This window comes from Pleurodeles waltl, chromosome 7 (genome assembly GCF_031143425.1).
Source record: "Pleurodeles waltl isolate 20211129_DDA chromosome 7, aPleWal1.hap1.20221129, whole genome shotgun sequence".
Classification (NCBI taxonomy): Eukaryota; Metazoa; Chordata; class Amphibia; order Caudata; family Salamandridae; genus Pleurodeles; species Pleurodeles waltl.
Genome location: NC_090446.1, coordinates 733,662,756 through 733,687,823, shown reverse-complemented (window position 1 = coordinate 733,687,823; position 25,068 = coordinate 733,662,756). Strand labels below are relative to the sequence as shown.

The window sequence follows — 25,068 nt, the reverse complement described above, 5'->3', positions numbered from 1 at the left end:
CGAGCCGCGCACTGAAAGAAGCACGCTCTCCGATAATGAAGAACACAGCGCGCGCTCCCTCTGGTGGGCCCGACGTGTATTAAACACGCCGAGGGCCGAAAGGAAATGAAACGCTCGAGCGGCCCGTCCGTTCCGGACCGCTCATAGCGATGAAGTTGCTACACAAACAGAAAGCAATTGAGCGGCAGCGCGCCAAGTCAAGAAACAAACTCCCAACCGGAGGCAGAAAAGGCACTTATCTGACACGTAGCAGTGAAGAAAGAGGAAGTGTGACGTGTCTCGGGCTATTTATACCGACGTGAAGGAGGGCACCTCATTGGATACTCGTTACCATGGCGGCGGGCTCATGGAACTTGTAGTTTTTTTGTTCATGTTTTGTTTAACTTTGAACTTGCTGTTGAATAAAGAGTGAAGAAAGACTTGCATAATCCTCGCCTCCGGTCCTGTGATAGAATTGAAAATTGACGCGTAAGCTAGAACATTTTTTATTCTTGACACAATAGCCGAAAATATTTTTTTCTTAGTTGCAGGCCTTTAGCCACACCTCTTTTAAGTCCCCCGCCCTAAAACAAAAATTCAGATGTGACCCATAAATTACTTTTCCTGGGCAAGACACTTGCAATCCAGTAAGAATATTATTAATGGAGTGAGGAGAAACACTTTATAAAGCATTATTCATCGTGGGTGAAGAGCATAGGCCAACCCTATATTTGAAAACAGATTTACTGTTTAGATACGTTTTTAATGTTTGGTACAATGCAGCAGTTACTAAAAGTATTCTCTGATATTTTTGAAAGAGCAGTTTTACTGTGAAAGCATTACAAAAGACCCGATGTTACCATCTTAATTCTATATTTTGCAGTTCCAGCAGCATGGCGTCCATGCAATGTCATTATCTGACTCCATCGAAAAAGAAGTTAGCACTCTTGTGATTCGCGGGACTCTCCTGTAATCTTGCCTATTGTAGAAGCCTTAAATGTTACTCTTAAATGTGGTCTCCGACTTTACAGATTCCTGTTAGACTATACTGAATTTAGCACTCTAGTTCTTTCTTTGATTGGGAGGGGCGCCTCTCCTTTACACTTCCTTACTTAGAAGACGTAAGGACTCTAAAACGTGGATCCGACATTACACATCCGGTGGCGGTTACGCTCTGTGCAGATAAACCCAACATGCTCGTTTGAGAGGCGGGGCGTGCTCTCCTCGCGCAGTCTGGCATTTGAGTCTGCTTGCGTCTGTTTTCTCTTTCCATTAGCGTCCTACTCAGGGCCGCAGTGCAGTAGGACAGGCAGCTGAGTGGGCAGCCTAGAGTCCCTGCGGTCTGTGACGTCGCGCTCGTGCGTGTGCTATAAGCGGGATTGGGTCTGTTGCGCGCGAGCTTCGTGAGTGCGGGGCTCAGTAGCGGTACCGGGCCGTCAGAGCCGTTCATCACCGCTTCCGGACACTGGAGACAATGTGAGTGTGGGTCGGTGGGGAGAGGTGGGAACTGGAAGGGAAGCTGAGGTTTCGGCCCTGTGACCTGAAGGCCCGCAACACCTGTCTCCACCCAACGACAACTGCTCATTTTAAGTACTTTGTAATCTCTAGTAGTTCGCCGACCATGAACTGTATCTTCGGCCATGTTGACGGACCTTCGCAACACTGCACCCCCTCGGCCCCACCTCATACGTTGATTCCTTTGCCACCTCATGCCCCTCTGACCCCCTTTTCTCCTTATGTTCATACGTTTGAGCTAGCCCTCATTCACAACTTCCTGCCCGAGCCTTCGCTCCTGTACCGTAAATGCATCCGCCCTTCATCCACATGAAGATCACCTCCTGCCATAATCCATATCTCTTCTTCATGTTGGTAGTTAGCTGTCATACGTACTCGCCGTTCCCTTTGCTGTACTTGCTTACCTTTATTTTACTCTTTGGCAATTAAATGTGTTGATTTTGTCCGAATTCTCCAAGCTTTTTACTTTGTCTATCCAGCTAGTGCGCACTACCCGGCTTGCCAACTGTCTTTAAGTGATGCGTAACGCTTTCGGATATATTTTCTTGACGCCTGACTGTTCCGCTAGAAAGTGCCCCTCGACTTTTCACAAATATATTCTCTAAGGCTCTGAGTTGTAATGTCAGATCAGATGTCTTTTGACACTTGGTTAAGTGGACAGAAGCCTGGTGCCACTTCTAGTCACCGGTCTTGGGAATTCTCAGGGTGAGGGTCCATTTTAGATGGTTGCTTTTTATTTCTTCTCATAGGTTGCCAGCCTTTCCCACTTCTTTGCTTGCTCATGTAGCGTTTGTAGGGTAGTTAACCGGTTTCACCTTTTTTTGTAATAATGTTCGGATGTCACGACACTGGTGTTGGTGATAATGCTTATTATAACGTCGATCACGAAAGTGTTATTTATACTATTAAACTCGTGCCATTGTCCTTTTTTATCACTCGACATTCACAGTATTGCTAGATTACTTTAGGTCCACTATTTAATAGCATTTTAACCTTAGCGTTCAATGGTGTTTTAAAATGTAGATTTGAACGTATGGCTTCGATTTTGCAGAAGGAGGTGTTATTGCGTACAGCAGGAAGTAGGCTCGCGGCAACCCTTCCCCTGCAGCAGTGCCAGGCGTGGTGACTAAGCAGTTATCTCCATGCCAACAGTTAAACGCTTCTGACCTCTCCTAGGCTATAGAAGTCGATTGTCAGAGTTGATCCAATGTTGATATTTTATAATATCTTAATCTCTTATCGGTGTGTTGCTCATTGCATGGCTTCCGTGGTATCCAAGCACGTTAGTTCGCTACTCTTACTGCCCCTAGTAACACTTGATGCGAACGCTGAGTGGCAAACAAACTAATATATGAACCAGAAGCCTTTTGTGTGAAGTTCACGGAATAGACACTAGGATCGACTGGGAGTACAGGGCGCGTACCCGGTGGTTTAATTACGGATTAAAAATCCAGCTTCTTGTTTGTTTGATATTTGCGAGATAATGTTAGGCGTACTGGAGCTCATGGCACTAGGACTACGTCTGAATGAGATTACTTAATCTTGGGCGTACTTCAGCAGTGAGATTTGTGATAGCCTTTTGTAAACTGATTTAGTTCAAATGTTTATAAATCGTGCATTCTTAGTGAATTACTAGAATTGTAAAATAGTGTAACAATCGCCGACGAGGTTTGATGGCGGAAAAATAACCTTTAAAAAATAAAATAAAAATCTAGTGGATTGAAATGATCACGTTTTGCTTCGTTTGGCGTTTATAGATGTACATTTTAACACGAAGGACAATATGCCCAGGTATACTTCCGTTTTGTCAGTTGTAGCACTTATAAACATAATGGAACCCAGTCAATACTATGTGTAACGAATTGTTAGTGCCTGTACTGCTGCAGTTTTTCTTTTCGTAGTTATCTAAGGAACGATTGTTAATCTCGCTAAACTTCGTCGGATAAAGGGCTGCATTGGCTCAACCAGGGAGCGAGTAATTATGTTGACCACTTAGCATTGAATGCCATCTTGGCTTTTCGTTGTTTTGCAGCCAACGATTTTTAGGTGTGCTATGATTCAAACTATAATATGGTTTTACGCGTAGCCTTTTGCCACAAATTATAAGATTTCGTCTGAAGTATTGTATATCTTTCTGATCTCTAGGAGATTTGATGGCGAGATAAGAGATGGGCAACAGAACTAGACAGCTCGCCACGCCCCTTCCCCGAACTCCCCGCTATTTAAATTAAACCACTTGGGCTCTGCTTTTTGTTGCAAGTCATCCTTGCCTCTCGCCAGCCAATCTGTTGTTGCCTGGTTTCAAGCCCTTCGACGGAAGGCACATTGCAGTCTCCATCAAAACGTTATGACCGCTACTGCTTCTGGTTGTTGTCGATTTGCATAGAACACCAGTTTTTAGTGCAATGCCTAGACTATCTTGTAAATTACCTACGTAACATACCAGCGTTATATTCGGTCAACATGTCCGTCCAACATCATCCCTCCCCTCTCTAAAACCCACCATCACCTGTTCTTATTTATTGCCAGCATACGTTCCCCTATCACACTACAATAAAAAACTTTTGTAGCTAATTCATCAAGAATTTTCAATTCCATTAAGGACACAGAGGTGAGGATTATGCTTCTCAATCTTTACTGCAACTTGAATAGAAACAAATGGAAAACATTTTAATCCGCAAACTACATTTCCCCTGAATATAAGGACATTCTCGTAGGTCACACGCACGAATAACTCTAGTTCTGCCTCTTTCGTTGCCATTAACCAGAATAACCATCAACATGATATCCTGAATATCTAATAGCTTAACCATTTAAAAAAAAAAAAAAAAACTATTTTTTAAGACTTAAAAGTCCTAAACCAATTTACCAACAGGGCAACTGAAATTGTTTAGGTACTGGGCTGGGTCCCATACTGCGATTACCTAATACTTGACAAACTATTCTAATTGTATCTTCATCTGACTTTCCACACAGTGTGACGTGTTCTACCGGTTTAGTGTCATTTTCTGAAACAAAAAGAAATATGGTGCAAGATGGTCTGCAACGTCAACAAACAATTACAGTTGGATAATGTGTTGGGGGAGGGCATTGTGGGGGAACATCAATTGCAGTTTAAGTTGTGGTGAAATAACAATATGAAACTCTGATACCCTTTAAAGTGTCATTAGGTGGGATAATCTTTGCATCTGAGTCCTTAATAGAATTGAAAATCCTTGAGAATGTCATTTGTTCGTTCTATTTCAGAACCGGAGGCTCAGATTGTTTAGTCAAAGCTGACACTCAGTAATGGAAGGAATGTCAACAATCTGTTTATGATAAAAGGTATTTAAATGTAGCCTTTGATGACCAGTCAGCTGCCACCATGATGTCTTCCACACGAGAGCCCACAGTAAAAATGTCTAGGAGTTCATCGCTCCTCTCTCTGAATGTGCTCCGTGTTGGGAAACTTATATGCATGTGTCTGACAAAAGCCGCCTTCCACCTAGATTAGTAGCTGTAGACACCGGTCCAGACAGATTGTTACACGATCAGTAGTTGGCCACTAAAGGTTTGCCTTACTTCCCTAGGACAAGCTTTTATTCTTTTAAACACCCCACAACACCTACATTATTATAATTATTTGGAAAATAATAGATACGAAGCACATCTTGTGCTAGTTTTAGTAGGTCTCAAGATGGTAAACGAAACTCCATACAGAAAATATGTACAGAAAATACTCTACCTACTAAGTCGAGTACCCGAACTTCTGGAATATTTTTTCAGGAAATCAGAGCAACATTGTGCATTTCAGTGGCTGCTGTTTGAGGGACAGGTCTGTTTTTAGGCCAGCAGTCTAGGAACTGGAGTACTGTATTCACATCCCTCCACACCAAATATTGAGAATAACATTTTTTTCTAGCTTACGCGTCAATAATTTTCAATTCTATTAAGGACACAGAGGCGAGGATTAAGCAGTCTCTTCTTTACTGACCTTTCACATCAGCCAATAATACAACAGTAAACAAAAGAAAATAAACTTCATATCCCATGAAACACATGGGCCCATATCACATGTACCAATCACCAAGCGTGACCTGAGACTATAACAGTTCTGACCCACAACGTCATATCCTCTTTCTTTGTCCAACAGATAACAAATAAACTGCATTCTTGAACTTCCTCTGTAGATGTTGGATCCAAAATCTTCTCCAATATTCCAGAGTCTGAAGAATCACACCACCTAGGCAACAAGACAAACCAAATATCCAACGGAATGATGAAAACAATGTCGTTTTCCCCACAGATATCGAGATAAGTAATCATAAATTCTTCTGATCAGATCCTAGGAGAAACAAGAATAAATAATACCTCCTACTGACAGAAATATATTTAAACAATTTGTTGTTGAAAGATCTAACAATAAACAAGGAAGGGCATAAATCATTTACTTAAAATACACATTTGAATATAACCTCCAGTATCCATAATGGGTGGGATAATCCTCGCCTACATGTCCTTAATAGAATTGAAAATTCTTGACGCGTAAGATATAAATGTTTTTTATTCTGTCAGGACCGGAGGATCAGATTATGCTAGTTCAAAGCTGATTAATAACAGTAGAGGCAACATCAACAACGGGTTTAAAATAAAACTTACGAAAAGTACATTCAGAAGACCAATCAGCTGTCTTCATAATATCTCGCAAACTGGAACCTAAGACAAAAGATTTAGAGGCCATAGCCCCTCTAACAGAATGGGCTCCAAAATGATAGGTATTAATACCCGCTTCTCCCATTAACCGTTTAATCCACCTCAAGAGTGGCTGATGCAACTGGTTTAAAGGGTTTCTGTAAAGAAATTAATAATTGACTATTCATGTTCTGTCTGAACTCTTCAGTGGCCAACTCATAATCTTTCAAACATTGTACCACACATAATTTTGAGTTATCCAGATACCTAGGGTATGTTACTGGCCTGCAATTAGTTTTGGTTTTTCTGGAAATAGAAAAAGTAACACCCTCCGTAGAGTATACTCTACCAGACAAGTCCAAAGCCTTGACATCCGAAACCCGCTTACAGGAAATCAAACAAAGCAACATAGTCAACTTTGCTTGAAGTTGTTTGTGTGATAAAAATGTATTACTAGGCCAGGAATCTATACATTTTAACACAGTGTTCACATCCCATAACATCTTATATTTGGCCTGAGGGGGATTAGAAAAACGAATACCTCTCAATAACTTAAAGACAAGGGGATGTTCGCCCACTGGTTTACCATCAATAGGTTTGTGACCAGCTGAAATAGCTGATCTAATATTATTAACAGTCCTATAGGCCAGGCCTGATGAAGCTAACTCTGCTAAAAAATTAAGTATCAAATCAGTACTTGACTCCAAGGGATTGATATTCCTTCCATTACACCAACTAGACCATCTGCGCCATGCAGAAGCATATCTCTTTTGGGTACTAAAAGCCCAGGCCTGCTTGATTAAAGTTCTCAGCTTGCTGAGAAATGCCTGGAGTTTTCCAGTTTGTCCTGAAACCATCCATGCCATCAGCGTAAGATTCCCCGATAAGATCAGAGGATGTTGATGGCCCTCTGGACTCAACAAAAGATCCTGACGAGGAGGAATGAGCAACGGGCGAGCACAGGCTAACCGGAGTGCCATAGGAAGCCAGGGTTGTGATCTCCAAACTGGATTCACCAAGACTAAGTCTGATTTCTGTCTCCGAACCTTGGACAGAACCCTGGAAATCAAAACAAACAGGGGAAATGCATATCCCCGAAAAGGGGACCAATTCGGTAGAAATGCATCTGTCGCAGAAGCCAAAGGTCCGGCCTCCAACTGAAGAATCTCGGAATCTGGCAATTAAGACAAGACGCAAATAGATCTAATTCGCAAGGTCCCCACTCCCTCATTATCTGTTGAAAGATAATCAGATCCAGTCTCCAGTCGCTGGTATCAATCGGGTATCTGGAGTACCAGTCTGCATCCGCGTTCTGAGCTCCCGGGAAATACTCAGCTACAATAACTAACATGTGGCTCAAGCAGTAATGCCAAAACTCCTTGGCTATCTCCGCTAGAACTCTGGATTTTGTTCCCCCTAACTTGTTGACATACCTCACTGCTGAGATGTTGTCCATCCTCAAAAGGATGCAGCAGTCTGTCTTGAGGGGAGATAAACTCTTTATCGCAAAAGGGCCCCGCTAGGAGCTCTAGACAATTGATGTGGAGAGATTGCTCTGTTGTAGACCAGTGACCTCCAGTCACCCCAGACCCGCAACGGGCTCCCCATCCCCACTGACTGGCGTCTGATTCTATCGCCACCTCTGGATGGAACCCGAATATGGCTCTGCCGTTCCAAGCCTCCATATGGTGAAGCCACCACTGGATCTCCTCCCTGACTTCCGTGGACAACGGGATCAGGGCTGAGTAACTCAATCCTTGTCTCAGATATTTGATTTTCAATCTTTGCAGAGCTCGATAGTGTAGGGGTGGCAGGGAAGATTGCCTGAATGAAAGATGCCAAAAGACCCACCAATCGAACAATGTTCATTAAAGAAATAGTCTGACTGGATAGGGCTGACCTTAATTCCCTCTTTATATTGCGAATCTTTAACGAGGGAAGAATCAACTGAGCCTGAAGAGTCGATCTTGAAACCCAAAAACTCTCACTTGAGTTGGATTTAACAATGACTTCTGCGCATTGATAAGGGAAACCCAAATCCTGTAATAGACTGATTGTCCAGTTCAAATGAATCTGTAAAGTCGATGGATCCTGGGCCATCACTAACATGTCGTCCAGATAAATGATCAATCAAACCCCTTTGGTTCTCATATTCTCAACTGCTGGTCCCAAAAACTTCGTGAAGCACCACAGTGCTGAGGATAGGCCGAATGGGGGAGCCGTGAATTCCAAACATTGGCACTTTCACTGGAATTGGAGGAATCTCCTGTGAGGGGGAAATATTGGGATCAATAGGTAAGCATCCTTTAGGTCTAATCTTACCATCCAGTCTACTTCTATTAAGATATCCCTTAGCATATGAATCCCCTCCATCTTGAAGTGTCTGTACACAATCCAAGAATTGAAGTCTTTTAAATTCAAAACCAGACAATGGACCCTCCCCCCCCCCCCCCCCCTTTTTTTTTTTTTGTCTACTACAAAAATGGGATTGCAAAAACCAGCTGGTTGAGGGGTTGAAAAAACTACTGCTCTTTTGTCTAATAACGCTTGCACTTCTGCATCTAAAAACCTCTGACTCTCTAGGGAAAAAATGATTTGAAGAGGAGTCAATTGGCATGGAGTGCTGATAAACTCTATATGAAAACCTGATACCGTCTGAAGAATCCAAGGTTCCCCTGAAATCTTTCTCCAATTCTCCCCACACAAGCCCACTCTCCACCCCCCCCCCCCCCCCCCCCCCACCACCAGAGTAACCTGAGAAGGGTGAATGAGACTTACCAGCTTAGGAGGTGTCCTGAATCACTCCTTGTTGACCTTTGCGGAATCTAGGCCTACCGCCTCTGGGACGAGTGGGGTAGAAGGTGGCATCGGATTGATCACCTGACCAGTTACCTCGTCCTCTAGGGTAATAGTTTTGGGGACTTGTAAAGGATCCCCGGCCGGGCATTCGTCCACCATAACGTCCGGCCCTGACAAAAAGGCCTTGCCTAAATACTTTTTTTTTTAAGGGACAATTGTGCTTTATCGAGGGTGGAAAAAAATGTAGCTAACTCCTTAATAAAGGATGATCCAAATAGAAGACCCTCTGCAGATGGACCCGCTTCCGATGAGGCCAAATCTACTAGTTTAGGGTCCATGCGCATGAGAATGGACTTTCTGCGTTCAGCCAAAATAGCACAGTTTGTGTTGCCTAATTGACATGAAGCGCGTTGAGCTGACCCCAACCCAACAAGACATCTGTATCTACAGGTATGCCTGATTCCTTTGAAACTGCTGCCAAATCCAGAATTTTTGTCAGGGGGCCCGACATGTCTAGAAGTTTCTTGACATGAACGCTGTGACCTATCTAAACCTTTTTTAGGATCTTTTGAAAATAATTTCAGGAATGTAACCATAGTTGGATCAATCTCTGGTGTATTGGCTACATTATTCTCTAAAGCAGGTCTAGGACATTCTGCCTTGAGGCGAGTAGGAACTTCCTTATAACTTTTTCTCAGATTAGCATGTACAAACTGCACAACTTCTGCGAAGGAAGCTCAAGATCTGGGGTGGATTATCTCTGAGGGGTCGAAGTCCAGAAAGTGGGATGCTTTTTTGCCTTCTTACTAGGGGCTGGAGAAGTCGTGTCATCCGAATCCTGTTCAGAGGAGTCACCTGAAATGGAAGAATTATTCAGATTGCTGTAATTATGCTCCGTAATTCGTTTCTTGCGCAGTTTTTAAAACACCTCAGCATGTATATCCTCAGAGGGATCTTCGCTTGCAAAATTCTTTGTTTTAGCCTTAGATTTTGAGGCTACTTGAGGGTTACTCCCCTCGGGAATGGTAGGTGTCTTATCTGACATCCAACCTTGAGAATGGGCGTATTCCAACAATTGCCCCGAAAAAGGGCCTAACGCTCTCACCAAGGTATCATTCACTGACTGTTGCACTCTAGAATCAAGTGCCTCCACCAGATTAACTTCAAGTTGGTTATCGTTATCAGGGTAGTACCCTGCGTCTTGGTCACTCCATTGAGCTATTCCACAGTACAGTGTATTGAATATTGCAGTCAGAATTAAAGTGGGAGTGAAAAAAACCCTTACAGGCACTCAAAATGTGAGTAGAAACTCCTTAAAAATGAGTGGAGGGAGCTGCCTGGTAGGCACTCTAGGCAGAGCCTTATGATTATTTTACAACCCAGAAATTAATTAACTGGGCGTCAGGGATGCACTTTTTGAGCCTGAAAACTAACTCAAACCAAATTGCTCTGACGCATCTGGAATCCCGAGACGATCTCAAGAGAAAACTCTGGGGCCAGAGATCGGCTCGTAAAACGCGCGCACCGAGCAAAGTTTGTTGATACAGAAGACAGGCTGCGCGCGTGTAGCGCTCCCGCTCCACAGATCTTTTTTAAATATCGGGCACACTAAGAAAATGGAAAGTGTAAACAGATAAAGCGTGCGGAATAGCGACGCTGATTTAAAAAAAATAAATCAACGAACAATCAATGCATTAACAATACGAGAGAAAAGATAATGTCACTTATCTGCTGCGAAGCAGCAAAGAAAAAGGATATGACGTTGTGGGTCAGAACTGTTAGTCTCAGATCACGCTTGGTGATTGGTACATGTGATATGGGCCCATGTGTTTCATGGGATATGAAGGTGTGTTTTTGTTTTTGTTTTTTTTGTTTACTGTTGTATTATTGGCTGATGTGAAAGGTCAGTAAAGGAAGAGACAGCTTAATCTGAGCCTCCGGTCCTGACATAAAATTGGGATGCAACACAGCCTACTACTTCATTAGCTTATGTATAAGGTGATGCTTGCCAACAGGCTTAACTTCCAGTAGTGAATGACCTGCTCATATGGGCAAACAAAAATGATTTAATAACCAGAGTATGCCAATTATGACAATAAATTAACCACTATGCTCACGTCTGTTTCCAAGTGATTAAAACCCTTTTTGTTACAAGAACGGACCCATCTTCTCCATGCCGAAGGAGCGCTAATAGGTATTTGCCAACCAGGCTTGTTGGATATGGAAGCCAGGTTGTCGTGAGAAAGCTGGCAAGCTCCAACTTTCCCTGAAACCCTCCAGGCCATGAGGGTAAGGTTTCTTGAGTGTCTCCACTGGTGCACTTGACACCCCATGTCGGTGAGAAGATCTGGAATGTTTGTAATTTTGTTTGACAGTCTTGCATGTCAAAGAGAACCAGAAATCAAGTCTGAGCTTTCCTGTGTGGAGTCAATGGTATGACCTCTACTTTCTGGCATTGTACTTTTGAGTCAGCACCCTGATAATCATTACAGGTGGTGGAAAGGTGTAATTCTTCCTCTTTATCCAATCCTTGAGAAAGGCATCTGTGGCTTTGCCAGAAGATTTGGTCTTTAGCTGAAAAAAGTCTGGAAGTTGCTTGTTGAGGCAGGAAGGAAGCAGATCCACTTGGCAAGGCTTGTCTAAGTCTGATTGAAACTTTGAAACACTGCTGGATGCAGTTTCTAATCGCTGTTGTCTACAAAGAAGCCAGAGCTCTAATTGACTATCCCATTCCGTAGGCTGGACTTGGAATATACTGTCGCTGGTAGTTGCTGTTTCAGGCAAAAATGCAGAGTCCTTGGCTATTTCTGCCAACAAGCTGGACTGCATACATACCAGCTTGTTAATATATTGAACACCTGCGATATTGTGCATCTGGAGAAAGAAGCAACAATTTGTCTACTGGCGAAAAGACTCTTGATGGCAAAGGAGCTTGCTAGTAGCTCCATACAATGTATGTGGAGTGTCAGCTCTGTCAGAGACCGTTGCCTCCTGTTGATATTGGACCTCATCTTGCACCCTGGCCCCATCTGCTGGCATCTGACTCAATCACGGTCTCTGGCTAACTGCCAAAGATGACCCTACTGTTCCAGGCTTCCATGTGGTCGAGCTGCCATGACAATCCAATCTTGTCTTCCAACAACAGAGTAGTCTGGTTGGCATATTACAGGCTGCTCAGAAGATGCTGGGTCATCAGTTGCTGGAAAGCCTTGTAGTGTTGAAGCTATGAAAATATTACTTGGATGGATCAGGGGTGTGGAATTCAATAAAATATTTACTTGTACATGGGACAGGTTGCTTCTTAAATCTATCTGTCCTGTAAAAAAGAATCTACTTGTCCCATTGGTGCCATGTATTGCAATGACAAATTATGGCAGCAATCTCATTATGTAAGAGTTCTGATAATAGCCTCTCTGATTATGCCAGGGCTAATGCTGTATTAGGGCTTGAATACTTTCAATTTTAATCCCTACTATAGCAATTTCCTTATTTTGCCACTTTTCTACAGATACTTGCACTGGAAGAAGCAGTAAGCATTAGTTTGAGGGTTGGCATGCAATTGAGTCTTTGAAACTTACTAACTTGCATGGTTTAAGGATTTTCACCAGGTCTTCTCTAATCTTTTCCAATAATGAGAAAGGTTGAACATTTTACTCTTGACAATAGCAGAAGTTCTTACAAGGTTGGGAAAAAGTATTTGGAGGCAAAGTGAACCAGTAAACACTCGATAGATTGTGGAAGGTGAGTTGCTCGTTGAGGTAGGCAGGGCCTGTGTTGTGAAGAGCTTTGTGGGCGCAGATGAGGAGTTTGAAGGTGATCCTCTTGGTGACGGGAAGCCAGTGAAGGTCTCTGAGGTGGGCTGAGATGTGGTAGCGGGTTGGTATGTTGAGGATGAGGCGTGCGGAGGCGTTCTGTATACGTTGTAGTTTCACCTGGAGCTTTGCTGTGGGTCCTGCGTAGAGCGCATTGCCGTAGTCCAGTCTGCTGCTGACGTGGGCGTGCGTGACCGCCCTACTGGTTTTGATGAGGATCCATCTGAAGATCCTGCGAAGCATGTGGAGGGTGTTGAAGCAGGAATATGAGACTGCATTGACTTGCTGGATCATGGTGAGTGAGGAGTCTATTAAGAAACCTAGATTGCGCGGGTGTTGGTGTGGTTCCTAGAGTGGCTGGCCACCAGGAGTCGTCCCATGCGTAGCGGTTGGAGCAGAGGATGAGGATCTCTCTCTGAAGAAACATAGAGGTCCCCTTCCAGACTCACTCAGGGCAGGTGCTGTGGGCCACCCTGGAGGGGAGCCTTTGTTACGTACTGGCGGCAATGTGTGCTTCTTGAGACCATAATTTTTTTTCTTTTTGCCAGTGTTTGTTACAATGGTGAAGGCCTGGCAGCTGAAACAACAACCACGTGTTACAAAAGTCTTGTCAAAACAAGACATGCATTGACAAAACCAAAAGAGGGGGAAAAAAGTTGGATTGGTTGGCTTTACCAGTGCTTGTTAATTTTCATGCTTACATAATCTTGTTAAAAATGGTTACACAGATTTTTCAATTAGCAATATTTTTTGGAAATGCTAGTACGCATCAACACATTTAACTAAATGTCCTGGGTGTTGGGCAATAGGAATTCCACATCCCTGATGGATGGTGCTAAGAGGCCCACTATCCTGGCTAGGGATCTTAGTGATATATTCTGAAATGTCACTGGGGATCACTGCCTGCAAGAATATCGTCGATCGCAGGATGAGTCGGCATGCGGTGAAGACCTGGCAAGCAGCCTGTAAATATACAACTCTGTTCAATGTGTAGACTGCGTTTTGAAATAACTTTGGTAGACGGAGGACTGTGTTGTCGATTTGGCTGGCGCATTCTGCTCCCGGGACGCTCCATCAAAGCCTCATTCAAACAACTAGAGGGATCCACAGATAGACCAACAGCAACAAAATGAATACCAGTCATGGGAAAAAAACAGGTGAAGATCGCACATTGATATATTTAAAGTAATATGTATAGATGGATACTTGATCCAGCTGTGTAACAACGTAAAAGGAGGCAAAATGGTGCCTCAGACATTTATGGAGTTACAACTGTGGTGACTGGCGCATGTGACCTATGACAGTGCCCTTATATTCAGGGGAAATGTCGGTTGTTGTTGTGTTTTTTTTTTTTTTTTGTTTGTTTTTGGATTGGCCGAGGTTCAATTTGCAGTAAACATTGAGAAGCATAATCCGAGCCTCAGAACGTGACATAGAAGCGGTGTTGGGATTTGACAGTAGAACAAAAATGCAAACTAGTTTCTCGGTTTTTCTTTGTTTTGTAGCCCATTCAAATAAAGCTAAATAATTCACAGGTTCACTCCTGACTAAAGTTTGTTTTCTCTGAAATTGCTGATTGCAAAGAGTAACCCAAGAATCAAATGAGTCAACGCTTCTGCCCTTTTTTTAAGCCAACACAAGTAATGAGCTAATGGTCCCCTCAACTTTACTCCTTATGTTCGTATTCCTCATTGGCGTACCAAATTGCTTTTTAAGCATGTATAGCATATGTGGGCAGGCGTTTTATAAGAAATTCTATTAAAAAATGTTCTGGTTTTCTGTGAGCTCGGGTTTCTTGCCAATTCTTTCCGATTGTTGACATTTGTTTCTGTTAAAGCAACTTGTACACGTGTGCATAGTGCTTCTTAGGTCTGCCTTGACACTCCAGCTTCCTGTACATAGTTACAGATTCTTTAAAATGTATGTGAAGTGGACTTTGTTTAATCTAGAGGAGTATGACTGACCTCATGCTGTTGGCTGTTTTGTGTCCATTGGAATGCATTGAAGACTAGTATGCATCTGAACAGCGCAAACCTCACACTATTTGTCAGATTCAGTTATTTGTCTCCTGTAAGTCTCCTTTTATGGAAAAGTTATTTTTGCCCCCAATCCCCCCCCCCCAAAAACCATTGAGCCAAGCCAATAAGGCACTCTTTAATGTAATAAACAGCACTTTTGCTTATCTGCTTGTTTCGCATGCTTGTTTACATGCTTTGGCACATCAAAGTAATACCTTTGGGACTTAATTATGGTTTTAGACCAACTTTAACATAGTGGTAATAATCATTCTCTGCAGAATTTCTTAAAGGAAACCCTTATCTTGAGGTAATTTCCAGTTTGCATTGTATAATGAGCGCAAGATTTGTATTTGGTGATACATAGCCTAGTGGTGCATCAGCCCAAACCTGCCAGCTTGTAAATACATTTCACATTGAGAGCGGGCGTTGGGTGGTGGGGAATTGCGCTATGAGGCACTGTCCCCTCCACCAAGCCCACCACTCCCCCCACACCCCCAAAATAAAATAAAGGGTAACTTGGGCTGTCAGTGATGTGCTGGGGTGTTTACACACCTGTTAATGGACATCAGCTTCTTGGTGCCTCCATAGACAAGCTGGAAAACCACCTTGTGCAGTAGTTTCCAGCAACAGTGAAAGGAGCCAAAATTAGGTGACGCTGTGGGGTGGTACTTTGTGAGTTGGCAGGTCTGTAATCCACACTAAGGTCATAGTATTGTGGTCGTATTTCAAAGTAAGCATAGCTTGCATCGGTGACCATCTGCATCATAAATCTTCTCCATTTCTTGCTCTCATATGAGATTGCTTTTTTACTGTTTGTGTTTTTTCAATGCTTACAGTGGTTTTATTTAAACATCTAATTGGGTTGATTATGGTCCGTGCACATCCGTCTTGGGGAATTGATGCCACTTGTTCAAGGCAGTGTAATCACCTTTGTCCGCAAGGCTAACATGGCTGGTCTTACTTGGGTGACACTTGAGAATGGCCGTAGCAAGATTATCACCACTTCTACTGCCACTCTCCTCCCCACGTTTAAAAATAAGGTAATAAACTTGCCTTGGAATTGAGGACAGCGTTTTCCTTACTGCACAATACCTATTCTTTGGAGGTGCACACCCACGAAAGTGTTGTACGGTATGCAAGAGCTCTGTAAGCTGCATGATAATGGGTCTCGCTCGGCCTTTCTTTCAGATCACTATTACCAGTAAAAATTCCAAAGAAAAGTAAGACTGTGACCTAAAGTTTATTTGTTGTGTTACCTCTTAGATGCCTACTATTAAACTCCAGAGTTCTGATGGAGAAATTTTCGAGGTTGATGTTGAAATTGCCAAGCAGTCAGTAACTATCAAAACCATGTTGGAAGGTAAGTTTTGCTGTCAGTATGTGACATCAGGCCTTCAAAATTATAGTAAATTTGTATTGTAAGTTTGAACTCAATAAGAATTTGGTGCCTTCTTGTGTTGATAGGTGGCCTAGGTCTGGCAATTCTATTAAGTGTTTTATCATCAGTTTTGACATATGCAGATTTTCACTGATATGTATGATCACAGTTTATCTCTCCAGCAAACGGGTACTTTGCAAGAATACTTTTAAAAAGGATATCTAACTGGAGGTATGAGCTCTTGTTGCTAAACTGTTTTTAAATGACAGAAAATGGACTGGTAAGTGGCACAACATTACAAAGAATGAAAAGCCCACTAAACCTTTATGGTTCCAAACGGACTCTTCTGTCCCAGAGTGCAGATTATGTGCTGTCTAGCTGCAGGATATGGGTATGTAAAGTGTGACTAGGCAATTCTTGTGACATATTTTTGGAGTGGTCCTTGGAGTCACTGAAGCAAAGTACCGTTTTTGTCTTTGACTTCAGAGGATAGGGAGGTTGAACAGCCGAGGCTTGCTCTTGAAGGCTGAAGCAGGTATAGCTTTAAATCAAATATAATATCCAGCAGTTTTTATCATTTGGAAAAATAGAGTACTTTATCCACATGAAACAAAAAATAACTGACATCTGTAAGTCTTATTGCATTAATAAGTGCCTTGACTAATTAAGTTACTCTGCATCTGTCTATGCTCTCTAGGTCCTTTCTGTTGCCAAAGCTCTATGGCTAATCTGAATTGGTAAATGCTTGCAGTTTTTTTTCTTTTAACTCTGTTGCCATGGCCGGTTGGGATAGATCACTTCTTTGGCTTAATGGAGATCAGTGTCTGGCAATGACCATGATGCAACACTTTAGCCCCTTTCACTGGCCAGTCGAGGAATCTTCAGAGGGTCCTCTGCAAAGAGGGTCACCATCCCTCGTGGTCTGTCAGGGCTTTAAGCGAGCCACGTTCCTCTGGGGTCTCCGACTCCTTACTAATTAAAAACTGACGTTGAAAAGGGTCCTTAGCGGGGTCTGTATCCATGTTACTAACTTTACAGGCAAAAATCCTGATCAGGTTCTGAACAGTAAATGTAAAGCATTAAGGTACTTAATGTCAGATAGTTAGTTCTTGTTTACAGTTCGTCTATTTCTTAATCTTTTATTCCTCCAAGGGTGTTTCCCTTCTTGTGTTATGCATACTTTGAACTGAGTTGCCTCTGTGTTTAGAAGGGGTCCCGATGAGAGCTCTGGAGTTAAGGCAGTGCGAATTTCTCATAGTGCGCTTTAGAGGGTCAATAAGGTGTTAAGAATACATGCTCATCCAGTCCTTGGCCTCTCTGCAAAGTGCACACATCGGTGGTCGCATGTTCTTGTTGAAATTATGATTCGGTGTAAGTGCAGTGGAGGTGGTGCAGAGTTGTCAAAATATTGACAAGGTAAAATTAAAAGAAAATGAAGTGCGTATACTTAAGTGGATGCATTGTTTGTTGGGGTAGTAGGAGATGCCAGTAAGTACATTCAGGAGAGAGTGGAAAATGCTCTGAAGAGGAAAGAGACTTGTTTAAACTATGCAGATTGTGGCGAGAGAAAGGACATAAGTGTCTAACAGAATGTGTATATATAAGAGGAACAATTGAGACATTGAAGTCCATTGGCCCTACCACATGCCTTTAGTAATGTTCAATTCAGTCTTTCAGTTTCAGAATGGAAGCATTTCAATGTTAATTATTTACGGAAAAGTAATTACTCTTACCTTAAATTGCTAACGGCCATTGACAAAGTCTGTTGTCCTGACTGGTTTTAGGTGTGTCTGTTATACATCTGGATGCATTACCAGAGAGGAACCAAACTAGTAGGAAGGTGGCATGCTATGGGACTCACAGAAGTTTAGCTCACACGTTTGAGCTGCACCCTTAATTACATAGTACTCACCCATCTAAGAGGTCTCCCGTCACACTTTTTTTCATTCCTCTTAAAGCTCTGGCTTCACTTCATTTACAGGCCATTCGCTTCTGCTTATCTCAGTTGCCCAAAGAAACACACAAGATGGTGGGCACTAAGGAGAATGTGATTACAGGTTCTTTGTCAAGATTTCGCCAGCAACAGATTACTGCACATTTCTCTTTTCTCTGAGTTCGTCTAATTCTAAGCGGTAAACATCTGCTTATTTCTCTGGTCTGTTTTTAGATGCCGTTTTGTTAAAGATAAAATGTCACTCCTTTTTAAATAAATGGTTTTAGTGCGGTTGAAAATAATTGAATACCAAAACAATCCAGTGTGGGTCATACAACACAGTCACATCTGCAGCTATAGAGCACATTGTGAGATTCTGGGAAAAACATTTGTCTGCGGCTCTAAGTGAGAAGGTCAACATATGACAATGTTGGGAATTCGAGGAATCTTCTAAGTTGACGGTGTGGGGGGGGCAATGATGATTACTATCTATTAATCACCATGCACTCAATTATCGATTAGTTGAAAGCATGCCCTTAATATAAGATTACTTCAATTAATTGAATATCTGCTATGATCGAAAACCTAGCTAGGGCAAGATCTGAAACTGCAGAAAGTGAACGCTGTTCTGAAGAGTTGTGTATGTGTGTTTTTAGCTGTGACCCAGAGAAAACGTGAGCATTCTCGCCAACTGTTTCCCAAATAATTGTTGGTATAAAAAAAATATATATATACACGTATATATTTACACATACAGGGACTTTCAGTCAGTTCTCTTCCATTTGTCTTTGGGCAGGCCAACTAGAACTGGTATTGGGCCAGCCTCCAGTTCTTCTGGCTCAAGACACTATTTCTGCACCTCCCACCCCACATTTTCTTAACCAGAATGCCCTGCAAACCGTATGGGTCAAAAGCACTATTTTTCCCATATTTGTGTCTGAACAGTGCCACTTTCAGCGAATGGCAGAAGTGTAATTACTCTGTTCCCACACTTCTCAAAATAAAAAAGCTACCCTCTTTTTCGGATGGACCTAATGAAAGTTGGACAGACCTTGCCCTGCCCCCCCCCCCAAAGTAACATCTGTTTATATTGGCAGAAGTGTGGGGCTGCTGGATGATAGGATTTTAATTCATGCATTTTCCAGGACGTTCTCTTAAACATGAGAAAATATGATTTAAGCCAGTGTGGCATGAGCACGGTCCTGCGGGTAAGAAAATGTAGTAGAATCAATGCAGGCATGCCACTCTAGACTCCTGGGTATCTAGATTTCGGAATTGTGTGGGAGGTTTCCCTGGGTGCTGACTGAAAATTGTTCCAAATACTGCAACTGCTACATTGCCAGAAAGGCTGACATTTCAAGGAATAATCCTGATGTCTCACATTGAAATCTGGGCCCTTTCCTATTGCAGGTTCTGGCCCCACCCCACAAGTGGGATAACATTTTATTGTGAAGTACAGGAACACAGAATAGGCAATTTATTGTCTATTGAAATTATTCTTGATTTGCAATTAAGTCCTTGTGCAAGAAAGAAAACATTTTGCGTAACTCCCTCTCAATCACCTGATATGTTGGGTAACCCCAGATTCAGAGTTGCACAAATAAAAACTATTCCTAAACTCATATTCTTTAGTACATTAAAATAAATGCATAACGTTCGTTCGTAACCATTTTTTTTTCATTCCGAAGATTCAACCATATAAATTGATGCATGGTTGGTGCACAATTTATATTTAAAAAAAAAAAAAAAAAAAAAAAGGCAGCTCGGTTGGTGGCTTTGTGGTGTTTGTGTTTTTTTTAATAAGACAAACACTGCCATTGGATATGTTCTCTAGATCTGCTATAGACACAGGGCGGTTTTCCATTCCACTGCCACTTCCTCACCCCTCCTACCCCCTCCCGCCTGACACTAATTACCCTGTAAATGTGCAACCCAAGCCAGCAAACTAGTGGATCTGCAGCTGTCCCACAACCTTCTGAGCACTATTTGAGCAAGATGTGTTTCAGGTAACACTCTGGTGAGATTTTACAGGTACAATTAGTTGACCCCCAACACTTCTTTCATTAAAGAATAACTCACTCAAGAACACAAAATATACATTTTAGTGATTTTTTTTTTTTCAAATACTTTTGTCTAGGGCACACAAAATGGATTTTAACTCAATGAAGACAAAAAACAGTGGCAATGTTTACCAGAAGTGTTAAAAAAATAAAATAAAAAAAAACCATTCCAACATGATTATGAACTCGTAACAATCCTACCCTCATTCTACTACTTTAAGTGTTTAATCTAATTCTGGCATAGCAGAAAATGAAGTCAATTTCAAAGATGGTACACAGCTCAATACCTGTTTGAACAATAGAGTTTGGTGTTCAGTAAAAGTAGCAAGACATGATATTCTCGTATTATGAGGCTCGGTGCACTGAGATGCCGGCGGGCAAAGGCGAAGTGCCTTTAGTAGGAACCTAAGATATGATTCTGCCTGCTTCAGTATCGCCTGGTGTGAAGACTTCTTTCTGCTGTGTACACTCTGTCGTTGATTTTATATAGCATAATCTCATTGTTTTTGAGCCATTCTGAGAAAACAATTAACAGAAAGGGGCCTGATGCCCTTTCAATTATTGCTTCTACAAGAGTGTGATTATTTTAGAACAATAAACAAGATACATAGTTTTCAACCTCTTTGCCTCTAGGAAATTAACAAGTTAATGAAGCAGCCAGAGTTTAGATTAAATACTGCCTATATAGTCACATAAAATTGATTATCATATTTCAGGACGCAATATAAATGTGTGCTACATTTAATTATATGTATTCAGCATCTAACTAAAATCACTTACTCACTTTGTGATTGACACGTGTAGCCAGTCAGGGGAATAGCCAAAATAGAAAAGGCTCGATATTTATAACTTACTGAGAGCAAAAGAATTACACCTATGTAAGCATGTTACTTTATGAGGTTTGTCTTGGACCCAAAAATACCAATGAAAATATTTGTACCTATTTTTTTTTTTTTTTTTTTTTTTTCTGTCTACTTCCTTTCTTAGTTTTTGTTTTCTTTGGAAAAGCCAGGAGATGGCCAACGTCAATGATCCCCTGTTGAAATCCCTGCTTTCCAGAAATGTACAGCTAACTGCATTTGCTACTTTTTTCTTCTTTTTTTTTCTTTCTTTCTTCCCCCGTCCTTTTGCTCTTTTAAGATACTTAACTTTCTAAAGTAATCTGTTCATGATTACTTGCGTTTGAACTTTGTCTCCGAGATATACTTATCAGTATTTGGGTGGCTGCAATTATGTGTTTACTCTTAGAGCGCTGTGAAATTTGCATATACTATTCTTAAATTTGAGCTTCAAGGTAGATGCAGTTCGTGGATATCAGCCAATGGACTTTAAGGCATTTGGTCAGATAATCAAAATCTTTTGGGCTTAGCTCTCATAACGAGTCTTGTCATCCCATGACCAAAAGCCCACAAAAAACAGTGATTTTGTAATCTTGCAGGTTTCATAAAGAAGTGCGAAGACATGTAACTAGTCACTGGAGGCCACATAGATGGTTCCTGGTACAGCTCTTCTGTTATTAGTGGTGTATGCTGACTGCAGCAGGACTGGGTGATTTAGGGACAATGTTTGTGTGTACCCTCTCTCTGCTTTTGTCTAATCCATGTATAAGGCAGTAGCTCAAGACTGGAACAGGGGTCTCCATCCATCAGAGATCTATGAAAACAATGTGAGTAACTCCTCCAAAGGCAGAACTGGTCCCTGCATGCAGCTGTAATGTGGTGCTTTCATCGCTCAAGGGTGGCCTCCTTTTGAGCCACTTCATTCTTGCATTAGCTTTCTTGGAAAGTGGCTCTTTGGTCACAGTAATTTCTCTTAAGAGTCCTTGAGTTGCAGGCTCTAACTGTGTAAGAAAAACGTTATGTACAGTATATGGGAATAGATTGATCTCCCCGAACCAGACCACAGTTGCCAGGCTCTTATCCACGCCCAGAATTGGTGATGGAGAGAACAAATTAGGTGATCATGCTTTACACTAACCGAACAAATCCTGTTCGTATAATAAATCCACTTAATCGCTTTAGCTAAGCCTCTCTTGTGACACCCTGTTTCAAAGGAGTGCCAAAGGCACATTCCTCCAGAAGAAAGGGTACTCCAATGGCTTTCCAAGATGACATGCCATCAGCAGTTAGACCCATACAAAGCAGCTACGTGATCATCATCTCATACTTAAGCAACTGGAGGGCATGAGCATCTACACAACATGAGGCTCAAGTTGGCCAAATGGTGCTTAGAACATTGTTTCACAAATCTGCTTCATTGGCTCGCTAGCCGCTGCTTTCTGAGAATGCACTGGTTTATGCCCTAAGCAAAGCATGTGATCTACACCAGCACGTGCTAAAATGTTAATTATCCTCTAACCATTGGTTTGTAGCTTGTGGTGTGTACATTAATGAGGTGGAGGCTGTCTTGTTGCTTTGCGGGGTTCAGGGAGAAGTCACAAGACCGGTTATCTGAAGACTTTCTCAAACAAAAAACTTGCATTTTTTTTTTTAATAGCGCATGAGCAAGCATTCATGTACATTTGCTTTTGCAAGGAATTCACAAATTTGCTGTGAGAACAATTTTCAGAACTGCTGTGTAAACTTGTGTAAATCCCTGACAGTCGCAAGTCTGCCACAAAACAATATTTTATACCCATGGGTGCACTTTTATGACCTCTAACAACGGGCATCTAATTTTATTTTCCTGTTTAATTGTGTTACTCTTATTCCCAAATGCATCAAACTGACCCATGTACATATTGTATTTCAAGTTTCACAATTTATTTAAAAAATATATATATATTTTCCTTAAGTTGCACTTTAATTTACATATTGTTTTGAAAGCAAATAGTCGCATATCTTTAATGCTTCTGATTTGTATGTGCATATAAATTAGGGGGCTTTCTAGGAGCACTATAAATAACCTTAGGTTGCTCACCTTTGTAAATGTGTACACTGCATTTTCTTAAAATGCTCCTCCTAATAGTTAAGGACTTGCATTTAATGAATCCTACACAATTTAGAACAACTTACACATATGGATACAAATCTTGCAGTTGTTGCTGATAATCCTCTTTCCCACAACCATACGGTGATACTCTTAATATATCAGACAAATGGTTTGTGGTGCTAGCCTGCATTGGACCCCAAACAATGTGCTCTGTTCGTGAAGCAGTCACTGCACTTCTGCATTAAACTATTTCATGCTGTAAATTGTTCACCGTTTGCTTGTTTTAGAACTTTCATACTCGGCCACTAAATCTGCGTTATGGAACCCAAAATACTATATCATCCTGCTCCTCCAGTCTGCTCTGCAATCCTAAGTGGTCATGGCTTCCTTATATTGCTGGCTATGCATATGCTTACTGACTGTACTTGACATATTTGTAGAAAATGTTTGGATGCCAGTCTTCCACAGCATAGGGGATTCTAGTAGTACCTGCTATATGGGCTGTCCAGTTAACATTTTTTTTTCGTAATCCCCCAACAGGTAGGTGGTGGTGCTCATTAATATAATTTCTTAGGATCTTTTTGCTTTGCCTCTCAATGGATTGTTGTGGTGCTACGAGAGCACGCGGTCTGCGACTACCGTTGAAGGTTGATGTAATATAAACACAGTAAATGGTGCTGTAACCTTACACTGAAAGGTTCAGTATGTTAGCTAAGTACCAGAGCTCACAGATGCCACTCAGAACACATGTACTTTGGCTTCTGTTTATTGCGCGGTGGAATTCTAAATGTGTAGGTCCTAATAAGTACTGAAGGGCGTGTGCAAGTTCACAGTAAGTAGTGCATGTCTCGCTGGTGCAAGTGGTTAGGTTGGCAGTTTTTTCTTGTTCACTGATGGGCATGGCCAGGCCTAGATCTGCGTCATTGTTTGTTGCCAGTGGAAACAACGATGTAGTGGGAATGAGTCCTTTTATCTGTTTAATGGACTCAAGCAATGAGAAAATTAATTTGCTAGTGTCCAATTATAAACTTCTACAAATGTTGTAAGCTTGGAGCCTTCTAGAGCCATTTGTTACTGTTTGCTTCTGACCTCTCAAGTGAATTTATTTTGTATGTGCTTATAATGAATCTAAGTGTAGAAATGCCATGTTTCGTAGTTCTCCTATTGTGTATATTTTTAGTAATATTGGTGTTTACTTCAACTGTAGGTCTTATACCTTTCCCTAATGTGCTTCTGATAGCCTCGTAGGACCTGGAAGAAATGAGGACTAGAAGAAATGGGCCACACATCTGCTTAGCAGGCCTATGTAGAGTTAGATTGGGGCTTATTAGCCCACTCTTGCCATGGCGGGGGAAAAAAGTAAAAACTGCAAATTCCGAAAGACCGTGTGCTGCTGGCTAAACTCTCCAGAATGACTGAAGGGGTCACACATGACTTGCATCAGCTGGGCAATACTAAGTCATCTGCATATTGGGCAGTCTCATGTTTGTTTGCACTATTGGGCTATCGCGAAGGAGGACTAGTCTGCCATGTGCCACGAAGCCCTTGTAACATGCAAGTAGAGATAGGGAAGGGTCAGTCATGTGACAGATTTGCTTCTGAGAAGCTTGTAAGAATATTTGAGATTGCAACATGTCCCTGAAAGATTGGTAGTGCCGAGGACAGCCAATCGTATTTTCAGAATTATCGGACAGGCTCGCAGGGTAGAGGGAAGAATCCATACATACTCATTATCTGAAACTCTCCTCCCTAGTAGTACGAAATTGCGTGATGAGGGGGGAAAAGTAAACCTAAACTTCACTGCTGTATTGGTAGAACACACTTTCACTTACAAGTTCTTTTGGTGTCTTTGATAGATCACTGGTTAACTAAGTCACTGGTACTCTTTTTGCCCATCTTAGGGTGAAGGGCTGAGATGACCATTAGCGCACAAATCAGTGATTATGTAGAGGTGTTCTGCAGTTCCTTCACT

At 41.9% G+C, this 25,068-nt stretch overlaps 1 protein-coding gene across 1 annotated transcript in view; it reads left to right on the top strand.

The window, feature by feature from the left end:
- Nucleotides 1–1,144: 1,144 nt before the first annotated feature.
- The window catches only part of SKP1 (S-phase kinase associated protein 1), a 79,606-nt gene continuing 55,682 nt past the window's right edge, over nucleotides 1,145–25,068 (top strand). Inside the window, exons 1-2 of the mRNA XM_069199211.1 lie at nucleotides 1,145–1,455; nucleotides 16,058–16,154. Of these exons, the coding sequence (XP_069055312.1) occupies nucleotides 16,058–16,154 (97 nt within the window). The 5' untranslated portion in view covers nucleotides 1,145–1,455. The remainder of the gene's footprint in view (nucleotides 1,456–16,057; nucleotides 16,155–25,068) is intronic.